Source organism: Neopelma chrysocephalum, unplaced genomic scaffold (genome assembly GCF_003984885.1).
Source record: "Neopelma chrysocephalum unplaced genomic scaffold, ASM398488v2 Primary Assembly neopelma1_147, whole genome shotgun sequence".
Lineage (NCBI taxonomy): Eukaryota > Metazoa > Chordata > Aves > Passeriformes > Pipridae > Neopelma > Neopelma chrysocephalum.
In genome coordinates this window covers 14,484,615-14,496,155 of record NW_020897809.1, presented here as the reverse complement: position 1 = coordinate 14,496,155, position 11,541 = coordinate 14,484,615, and the positions used below count along the sequence as shown (strand labels likewise).

The window sequence follows — 11,541 nt, the reverse complement described above, 5'->3', positions numbered from 1 at the left end:
GATTTACAAAAGAAATCCCAAATCCGTGCTGTACTAGAAAGCTCTCCCTAGTGCAATCATCCAAGCATTTCCTGAGATTTAAAAATCAAGGCTGACTGAGCATCTTGGATCCTACAAGGAAATAATTTTTAAATTTTTTTTTTTTTAATATCAAGAGCAGAATTAAGGGCTGACTTCCAGCTTGTACTCTGAAAACTAAACTCCATTTCACTTTCTGTTTATAGTCTGGTCCCACGTAAGTTTTTAATAGGAAATACACCCATGAATGCTCTAAAGCACCTGCTGCCTGGTTTTCTGGGGTTCAACCACACGTTTCCTTATAGAAGACAAGCAGGACTGAATTTGGCTGTGTGCAGGAACACAGAGTCACGGGATCACAGAATGTTTGGGCTTGAAGGGACCTTAAAGCCCATCTGGGTTCCACCCCCTTGTCCCTGCCCATGGCAGGACTCCTTCCATTATCCCAGGTTGCTCCAACCTGGCCTTGGACACTTCCAGGGCTGGGGCAGCCACAGCTTCTCTGGGAAATCCATTCCAGGGCCTCACCACCACTACTCAGGAATTTCTTCCCCATATCCAGTCTAAACCCGTTCTCTTGCAGTTTGAAGCCCCATGCTCTGGGGCGTGTGGGAATTTAAAGCAGATCTCATTTAATGTAGGTACACAGTTAGGATTAAGGTCCTTACTGTAAGGTTAAAGCATGATTTCCATTTTCATTAGCCATTAAAAGAAGCTGCAGATCCATATCACAAAGTTCTGCAGGTCTTTGCAGAATTGGCACTAACACTGCTAAAACAAACATCTGGAAAGGTCACAGGTGCTTAAAGAACAAGTTTATTGACAATATCGTCACAAATAAACAATCTAAAAGAAAATTTCAGAAATCTCTGAACTTAGAAATCTTAAAATTTTCTCATTGGCAAAATATTAAAAAAAAAAAAAAAGAACTGTAAGATGTCACTATATTCTTAAACTTTCCTAATCTCATCATTTTGGTTCAGTCCTTTAGTTTGATAACACACATCCAACCCTTCAGCACAATGAAAATGAGTCAAAGTACAATTCTCCTTCTTTAAGGGGATCTCGATCAATACGATATTTTTATTTTTTTTTTGCAAGCATCTCCCTGAATCCTGTCTGCTCACAACTTGATAGGCAACATCAGCAAGAAATAACTTTATAAATATTCCAACTGAGCCAAATTAATTCTGGTGCTAATCAAAACCTAAATTTCCCCCAAACGATACAAAGCAGACCATGTAGTACAAGAATCTATCAGCATGCATTTTAGAGGTCATTTTTGTACTTCAGGTACGTGAACTTAAAACCAAAGAGGGACAATTGTGATAAAAATGTACTCAGATATTTCATAACATTAATATTTATTGCTTTATATGAATACTGTATTGAAAGCCCAAGCATTCAGTTTACACACAGAAATTATACAATTATATACCGTTTCACAATGGCAGTGAGCACTCATTACAATCTACAAAAAATCTACTTTACAGAAATTTAAAAATTCTAAATATCAAAAAGGTACAGTTGAAGAAACAGGTATAAATTTGGCAGCCAGTAATTGTGACTGGGAGGTTGCAGCTTGCATGTCTTTAAATATGGGAACTGGAAAATATTGAGTTTAAAGCAGTAGTTTGTGCTTTGAGCTGGTTTGAAAAAAACGTAACACTGGCTGTCAAAGTAGCATGTTCAAAAATATTTAGTTCACTTCCAAAATGTTATACAAATCATGGTGATTTCTATGCACCCCTAAACCTTGCAGCTCAGGTACATGACCAGGGTCACGTATCCATCCTTCCAATCCAGTGGTGTGATCAGACCGATGCCATCTGCAAACCTTAGAGTAATTCTGAGACTCCTCTACAATATTCACAAAGCTCCAAGAAGCTCAAAAAAGGCAAGTACCTGCTCATTTCTTCCCAGATATTTTCTTATTTTCAAACATTTCTTCTACAAAAGTTTAAGCTAATGTTTTAATTACGACGTTCTCAACATAAAGCACATTTTCTCATAAATAAACAAACTCCTTTCACTCAGGCACCTCAGAAGTGTACAAAAATGTTGTCATTGGAACAGTTCTCTTGGAATGTGTTTACTCTGGTGTTTTCAACAATGTTAGTATTTCCAGGGTTTCATATGGGCCAGATTTCATTTGTTTCATTTTTTCCAGAGGCAAAACAAAGTGCCTTGAGAGGTGAACTCAGTCTTTTCCTATAGAAAAAGTATTTGCTGTATTTATCTTTTATAGAAACAGAAAAATATACCCTTTCCCCCTTAGAACAGCGAGGGTACACACAGGTGTGCATGCGTGCATACAGATGTGTGTGTGAAATGTAACACATTTTAAACACACAACAGAAGATTTCATAGTGTGTATTCAAATAAAAATCTGGAAACCAGCCTGAAACCCCATTATTTCATATGTCAAATGTTGAAACTGTAACCAAAATATGAAGTAACTGCTAGAGCTGTCGGAAAAAGACAAGACAAAAAGCTTTCTTGCTTACATACAACTAGGTGTGGTGATCTCCAAAAAAGTTGTCAAAATTATAATTACCTTCCAGTTTAAAAACTTTTATTCTAAATAAAAAAAACTATACACAAACCACTGATTTGACCAAACGAAAGTTCAGCGGTAAGCAGGACCTGAAGGAGCTGGTATTCACAGTTCTTATCATGTACAACTCTTTCAAGGTTCAATCCATGGAGAAGTTTATTTTACAACCTGCTTCTTTTTGTAAAACTAAAGGTCCACTTTATTACATAAAATTATTTATACAGTGTAAAACCGGAGCCTTATGGAAAATACTGCATCTAAGTTTATTTAAATTAGTCTTGCTCCATAGGTTCATCTGCAGCTTCTGTGGCTTCATCACTGTTTTCCATCGGGGTCTCTGAGGAATTTTCTGGAGTTTCACTAGCATAGGACCCCAGCTCTTCTGTTTCACTGCAGTCAGCTCCATTACTGGCAGACCCACTAATTTCACTGTCATCCGAGTGTAAATCCTTCTCTGCCCTGGACTGGTCGGACTCCTCCATCCGACTGTTCTCCTCAGAGCTCTCTTCGGTCACACCCGAGGATTCAGTGTCTTTGTCTTGATCTTTTCTGTCTGGACCAACATTTCTGGGAGACATGAAGGACTCTAGAAACAGGGAAAGTACAGTATTATTGAAGCATTTTTAAACATACCTTAATCCTGCTACTTTCCATTCCCAGCTGTGCCGAGCAACACTTCCACAACACAGCCAAGGACAGGAAAAACAGACAAACCCAGATTTCATTAGAGGATGTAAAACATGAGCCACCTTCGTCAGGACATCCAAACTATGCTAATATATCATAAAACAAAAGCCAGTTACTTTATTTAACAGGAAGCATCACTTAATTAAGCTTCAGTGGATAAAGACACATCTAACAAGTGACTTTTTCTTGCTTCCTTCCTTTGCCTTCAGAAACAGTCTTCTGGAAATGATGAAAACATGACTGTTTCAAGTCTACAGCCATTATGTTCTAAAGGGAAATTTTACAAATGTATGAGCCACCATAAAAAAAACAGAAAATAGAAAAAGAGAAATTTGGAGAATATGTAAAAACCTAAATTAGTCTCTTAATTACAGTTCTTTTTTAATTTAGGTGTTTAGAGTGAGGTAATTTTTCTAACAGGATGTGGAGAGATTGTTGCTCAGTCTCCTCAGTGAAAGAACATAACTTTTAACCTGTATTTCAGTAATTTATATTATTATTAAAGACAGTCAAACACAGGTATGACACACCTCACTCCTGGGGAAGGGATGAGAATGCCTGATGATTCCCTAAAGGAGGGATTCTTGAATTCTTGGTACACCATTGCCACCCTGATTTAATTTACTGCCATTTGCACCATTTTGTAAGTTTTAAATTGAGTTGTAGGAAAAAGGAAACAGAAATAACAGGAATTCTCAATTATGCAAAACTGAAGTACAAACAGCTCATCCTTATGCACAACTGGAGGCACTCAGCAATCCCACAGTACCAGTCTCCAGCAAAGAAAATCCCAACTCCTTGGAAAACGCACAAAGACAATAAATCTGAAGTACCTTCCTCCTCTTCCTCTGTACAGTGCTGTCTGGCACAAGTAGCATCTTTTTCTTTATCCTGAGATGTGGAGGATGCTTCTGTCTCTTCCCCCATGCCTGAAGAGACTTCACTGGAGGCAGTTTGGTTTGGTGTATCTCTGGCTTCCCCTTCCTTGTCAAATTTAAGTCTTTTTACCTCATGTCCTTCTGCTTCTGCGGGATCATCCTCAGAGTGCTTATTTTTTACTGGGCTGCTCTGAGCACCTTCTGGTTCAGCTGCTGGTGATTCACTGTAAGCAAGAAAAGCAGCTGTAGCTTTTACTGAAGAAAAACATCTTGTCAGACTTTAAAAAACAGTAGCAGCTACTTCAATTTAAACCCTCTATAAGAGATAACAGTAGAACTCACTTGTAACAAAACCCCAAAGCCATCACTTCTGATTTAAGACTCCATTATGAATCCCCTGGATGGTCAGTCTCTTTTAAACTAATGTAAGTTAAAAAACCTGAGAATAATAAAAACTCAAAACACGTTCCTCCTGACCAACCTGTGTTTCTTCTCTTCTGTTTGCTGCAAGCTTGGCTCTTTATGTTCCGTGCTGTCTGGCAAACCGTTTGTTGTCATTGGAGTCGACAACGAAACCTTCGTTCGATTTACTGGTCTGGGGGTTCCAGGGCCATTTACATTAGATCTTTAAAAATAATAATAAAAAGTTAACCCAGCCTTCAATAAAGTAATCTGTTCCTATGTGGCAGAGAGCAGTTATACCCTTGTTTAAAAGATTCAACAAAACAAAACAAACAGATCGGGTGCTTTGCTGTTTTACATTGAATAAAACATTCCTTGCGTACAATAAAGAATTTGCATAACAAAAAGAATTCTCAACAATGAGGTTACAAAGAGATCAAAATACAGAGTACATAGTGTGCATGTTCATGCCTCCTCTACTCCATTCCCCCACTATTCCATGTAACATGCCATTTTTAAGGCTACCTATTTGGGATCAGAACAGGTAATAAGGGATCTGAACCACCTGTTTTCAGAACTCCCTTGCTTTGATCCAGAAAAAGTTCATCTCCTGGAACTAAACTTACCTGTCAGAGTACCCTGGTGAATTTCCTGGGAACATAACACCATTCATCCGATTTAAACTACTGGAATTATTTTTCCTATGAAACAAAACAACGACAAAAATGTTAGGAATAAACTACTTTAAGCTTGTTTGCACAAAATTCCCCACCCCCCAAACTTAAACAGCCCCCACTGTCAGTCCCCAAGGGGTTCTCCACTTATCCACTTCCAAGTTACTGCACTTGCAGACACCATCCCTGCTGCTGACTCAGCTATTGATAACCAAATCTGAACTCTGTATGTCTGCCTTTGAGATACAACTGCTGCCAACAAGAGAAATACATCAGACACACACACACATTCTCCCTGTTACTAACACAAGCTTGAAGTTTCATGGAAAAGGAGATTATACTCACTCTGAAGATGGATATACACAGCTGACAACCATGACATTCTGTAACACACAAACAATAAACACATCAAGAGTTCAGAAACAGAAGCTTCAGCTCTTGACAACATTCCAAAACTTAAGAGTTACAGGATTTTGGTCATATCTGTTAAAGTATCTCTGCTCCCTCTTACCAAGTCAGGCCATAATTACACTAAAATTCAGTATTTTCTGAAGTGGGTTACTGTCCTAACAAGACCAGCACATCAAGCCTCAAGCCCAGGTGTTTGTGATTTTTAACTGAAGGATCTCTGGAAAACAAAGGATTCAGAAATGCTGAAAAATTCTATGTGGAAACACATCCTGAAAGTCTGTTACTGACTTTTGAACAATCCCACATTCTGACACAGGTTATAAAATACATGACATCTGTGCTTCCCTGAAGGCACAGTCCTCTACACCATGGGATTTAAATACTGAAACAAAAGACACTGTGGGGAAGGGGCCTCCCTTCTCCTTCACCTCTGGGTCTACTCTGAACTCAAATGTGGAAGGAAATGCCTGATCAAAAAATTCAAATTATTTCAGCTGATTATTTCTAACTAGGACTTAGTATAAAATATGGCAATACACCCTCCACAAACTACAGCTGGAGTACTGCACAGTGATTAGGAAACACAACAGTTGCAGCCCTGAGATTTATTTTCATGTTTAAGTTATTTTAGAACTGCTTTTGGATGCTCAAAGGTACAAAAACTCATACACTGAAGAGCAGCCATTGGCTGTACTCTGAGCCACAGTGAAACCACGAGACCGTGGGGAGCAATTGGGAAGTTATTCAGTGGGGGCTGGGACTGTGGAGCTCTGTTCTCTCAGAAAAGTACATACCTTTTCCACACCTCTTAGAAATTTGTCTGTTCCTGTGTAATTCCTCCTAGGATCTGTCAGCAACTCACAGAGTCGCTGAATAGTGAAGGGGATGCTGCAATGAAATAGATTTACAACAATTTAATTTTATTTTCACAAGTACGACTGTTAAGAAGCAACAACATTACTGCCTTCTCTCCCTAATTGAGAAGGTGGAACAAAAACAGTAGTGAAATTTGTTACTATTAGCAATACAAGGAGGTAACTCAAGGCTTTATTTTTTTCCTGTCTCATACACAAAGCTCTGTCTTCTGTGCTCAGCAGCACAAAACACAGGCAGAATCCTAAATGCATCATCCCACAACTCAAAAGATTCAATAAAACAACAAAAAGGAAATCAGATCATCAACAGTAAAGTTTCTGACTGTATTATTCCAATGCACAGAGCAGAAATGGTAAGTGATTCAAAACAAATTTGAGTCATACACACTAGAGCTAAAAAAGTCTCAACTTGTAGTTTATTTCATGTTTTACAAAACACAATTACAGATAAAGCATTAAATGTTGGAATCAGCACAACCATTATACTTCAGCTGTTACAAACACTATTTTGCCACAACTGGACAGTGTACTTATCTATCAGGGAACAGATCAGGAAAAATTTAATAAATAAAATTTAATTTAAAAATTTAATAATTAAACTCAGAGCGATGTATAAATTCACAAGAACCACAACCACACATTTTGGGTTTTGACAATTCTGCACTGAATTTCATCCCTGACCTTTCAGACAGGCAATGCTTTACAGACATTTACCTGAGATGTCACACACCTTCATCCCAAGTTCAGTGTCACATTTTAACAAACTCCTGACAAAAATATTTCAGTAAACCAATAAAGAATCATGCATTTTTACAGTTCAAGATAAAGCCATAAGCATTTTAAAAATTTATCTAAGAGGAATATTTGGCACAATACAATATTTAAAAACCATTTCTTGAATGGCAATACAACAAATCCAGAGCAGTATCAATACAGACTTACATGTATGTGTATATCCCTATACTGTTGATTTTTGTCAAAATCCACCTTTTATTATTTGCTGAGGAACTCAGTACATGGTGTTTTCAGGCTGTTTCACTAGCTAACATAGTCTGTATCTCCAGCTTTGTTCATTAGCTAAAAAGTCACATCTTAGAGATGCACAGACCTGCCCCCAGCTCAGCACAAACAGGTCAGCACAGCTACAATTAATCATCCCACACCACACTTCACTTTAACTAAAAGCAAGTAGTAATCAGAGAGTAACTAAGTATCAACAATTTAATTATGTTTTTCAGAACTGCCTGTACCTGATGTTACTGAGGAAATTCTAATCCTCAACAAATCAGAAAAAAGCACAGGAACAAGTGTTCCTTTTAATTCAGTTTATTACATGAAGGCTCTGAAGTTTGACAATGGTTCTGTCACCATTAATTTCCCTTCCCTTGGTCTTCAGCAACTCTTGGTCAACCAGCAATCTTTGACAACCAAATTCTTCATGGAATCATAGAATCATCAAGGTTGGAAGAGACCCTTAAGATCATCAAGTCCAACCATGTTCATAATGTTGAGTTTCTGTGCAGTGCCTTCTTTTAACAAAGTTCTCAACTCTAAGTCACAAAGAATTTACTTGATCTGTTAACTTTTCCACATAGACACAACACTAATTTGATCTACTGTTTCTTGTGATGGCCATTTTGGGTTTGGGTTGAGAAGTCCATAATTAAAGAGATTTTGCTATTTTTCAATTCAAAATCGATTTATTCCTCAGAAAGAAAATATACACTGAATTTTAAATTATTTTTCATCAGCCAGATCTATAAGACATCCTGGGGAATCACTGTCTGGCCAATTTGGATTTAGCTGTACCTCACGTAATTCAGGAATGCTGTGACAATGAAGTGTTTTGGAACATCAACCCAGTTCTGTCTTACTTGGGAATAAGCAAATTCAGGAGTGTGCAGCCTGTATTTAACTCCAGAAGTAAAAGCTGCCTTTGTATTTTACTCTCAACTATAAAAAGTTCAAACAAAAGCAAAAGCCAGTTCATTTCCCTCCAAAATTTTCCAGAGCAGACTGAACTTCGTGTTCTGAGCAGCAGATGGCACCCGGTGTCACATTATCACAGCCTTTGCAGGGAACTCCTTCAGCATTTGTAAATGTTTTCAGTTGGCAAAACCCAAAGTAAACTTTACCTCAGGAACTCTTTTTGGTGAAATTATTGCTTTAAAATACTTTAACAAGGTGATCTTAAAATAGAAGTAACTTAAACTGGTGCAAATCTATACAGGAACACCAATGTGGAAGTTTGTGAGCAGTATGAGAATTGACTGTAAATGCTCAGAAATCTAATTAGTTCAGCACATGAGCTGCATGAATAGTCCTGATGTGCCTACTTAAGGTAACCACTTAAAATTCTATACGAACACACTCAAAACTGCACTTCCAGCACTACAATTCAGACTGAATTACAAACCAAAAATTCATTGCATAGACAGGATTCAGGAGAGATCTGGGAAAATTACTTATAACTATATTATAAGCTATATTAAATTGTAGCACAAAAAGATACTTAAAAGAAAATTTGGATTATGATCTATTTTATTCATGCTGTGAAGAAATCTTTGTCTTCACATGTCTTCAATAACTTATACTGGAACGTTGTTTTACTAACACAGGGTAAAAAAATGGCAAGTCTTGAAAAGTCCCTACTCCAAAGCAGTTGTAAAGAACAGCATGAGAATCTGGCTCTGAAAGCCTCTGACAACATGCCAAGTAAGATACAGACAGGTTAAAAAGCCAGTCTGTGCTTTCTCTGAAAGACACTTCAGCTACAAAGACCCTCAAACAGTAGTCATTCCTTATTTGTTACTTCTTCAACTCTAAACAGAAAAGTTGTTCAAAAACTTGCTCGTTTTAATGAACTCCTTCCCTCACTCTTTTAAACAAACACTAATAAAAACATCCCAATAATAAGGTCACATCAAGGAGCCTCCTCTGCTCTGGTACCCTGAAGTGACATCCACAACTCTAAAGATGCTGAATATACCTGATCACACCCCCAGAACCTGCTGCTGTTATTTTTTGAGAAGTAACCGATTCAGATTTCCCAATCCCTCTCTGTGGGGGTCACGGATTTGCTGAATGAACCACTCTCCAATCTCTGCTCTGAAACATCTTTACTTTCTCTAAGGTAATTAATGGGTGCAGTTTGCTGCCTCAGAGCCTGGGAGCTTCGCTGCAAGGTAGGAGGAAGTTGAGCTCCCTGAGAGCTGCAGCCGGGGATGAAAATAGCACAGGCACAGGGTGAGCTCCAGACTCGGCCATCCAGAGGTTTGTTCAGTACACTTGGGAACAACAGCAGATAACAGCAGCCCATTCATTAGCTGTCCCTGGGAGAACATTACCCATTCTGTGGGCAACGGAGCATTAACAAAAAGCTGGGGGAGGCGGGAGAGAGGCAGACTTGAGCATAAAGGATAGGTTTGTTTTTAAATTCCTGCAGTGAAGTAGCCCGGTATAAATATTGGGTGGCTGAGAACAAGCTGAATTTCACATTCTTAGAAGTCTCCTACACGAGAGCAACTGCAGGGGGAAGAGGAGATCTGACTTGTGAGACACTTAAACTGCAAATAAATGAAGTAGCATGGAAATGACAGTGTAAATTATCAACATAGAGTCAAAATACAATACTAAGGATGTGTTAGTAGCACCTCCAAAGCTGAAATTTCAGTGTGACAGGGAGGCAAGATGAGGAACATCCCCATTTATTAACATGCTGAGAAAGACTTCCAGTATTTTTCTTAACAAGCACCGAGCCTCACAAACAGGATGACTCAGCTTATGGCAAGTATTTAATCCAGTTTAGAAACAACAAAAATACTACGCAAGGTATTAAAAAAGACACACCAAATAAGGCAAAAAAAATCAGGAGCTTTATTTGAAAGGAAATAAAAACTTCCAAAACGATGAAAGCAGCAAAGGGCACAGATACACTTTAATCTAGGACACTGTCAGCACAGATAAACACCCCAAGTCCCTCATTAGTAAGTACCACCCCAGCTATAAATCTGAATCTGCAATAATTTAACAATTGCAACCCAGGTACACTTTTGCCTCCTTGTCCCACCCTGTTTATCAGAGCAGGAGTTCTTCAAAAGCCACCGAACCTCCACAAAACAATTGAGAACTCAACACGAGAAGACTTCTTTCCATTAGGTATTTCAAAATATATTGAAAGAAATCTGACATTACTATCTATTTAACCTCTTAAATACACATAATAATATGATGCTTCTTTGAACTGCATTGTTTAAAAACTAATGCACATTGAAAAAACCCAAGTGACTGATGTCACAGGATGTCATCGTTTTCAAAGACAAAATAATAAGGTTCTGGAACTACTGTAATGTATCCAAGGTGCATATTTGCTTCTGCTCAGCTATTTCAGGAAGGAAAATGAACAATCACAGACAGACAATATAAACTACTACGTTAAAAACTGGGAAAAAAGTTTGCTATCCTGATTTTAGAAAACAAAGGATACATACCCATTAAATCCAGTGACAATTTTCAGGATTCTTTCTTTCATCTCTTCGAAGGGAATATATTCCACATTTGGATTGGGAGGCCCTCTTGGTTCAGGAGCTGAGGTTCTGAAATCATCCATGACTTTCTCCAGTTTGAAAATAAAATAGCCTTTAAACTGAGACCACTGAACCCTGCAAAAAACACAAGAATTAAGACATTAAGACATATGCAAGTCAGTCCTAAACCCAAAGAAAAACAGTGTAAGTTTATGTTTGCATAACAACATTCACTCTGGTATGCCAGTCCTAAGATAAACGAGGCAACTAATGCACTGTTATTTTCCTTCCTGAATTTAAAGCACGATAACTATTTAAACAATTATAGTAGAACAATGTAACACAAGTCATTAACAGCAGGGTAAACCATTTCCTTGAAGAAGCAATATCCCCTGACAATGCAAACCTGAATGTGACATGTGCATGTGTTCTATACAGTGTGAAGTGAACCTACAGACTGCCTCAAGTTTTCACTGAGCTCACAACAGGTCGAGGAAAAAAAGAAAAATACAA

The 11,541-nt window shown here is 38.0% G+C and overlaps 1 protein-coding gene across 1 annotated transcript in view; it reads right to left on the bottom strand.

Annotated features, from left to right (window-relative positions):
- Nucleotides 1–816: 816 nt before the first annotated feature.
- PPP4R2 (protein phosphatase 4 regulatory subunit 2) overlaps nucleotides 817–11,541 on the bottom strand; it is a 28,333-nt gene continuing 17,608 nt past the window's right edge. Inside the window, exons 3-9 of the mRNA XM_027700937.1 lie at nucleotides 10,993–11,163; nucleotides 6,422–6,515; nucleotides 5,562–5,599; nucleotides 5,169–5,243; nucleotides 4,622–4,765; nucleotides 4,096–4,364; nucleotides 817–3,161 (exon numbers count right to left, since the gene is read on the bottom strand). Coding sequence (XP_027556738.1) covers nucleotides 2,848–3,161; nucleotides 4,096–4,364; nucleotides 4,622–4,765; nucleotides 5,169–5,243; nucleotides 5,562–5,599; nucleotides 6,422–6,515; nucleotides 10,993–11,163 — 1,105 coding nt within the window. The 3' untranslated portion in view covers nucleotides 817–2,847. The remainder of the gene's footprint in view (nucleotides 3,162–4,095; nucleotides 4,365–4,621; nucleotides 4,766–5,168; nucleotides 5,244–5,561; nucleotides 5,600–6,421; nucleotides 6,516–10,992; nucleotides 11,164–11,541) is intronic.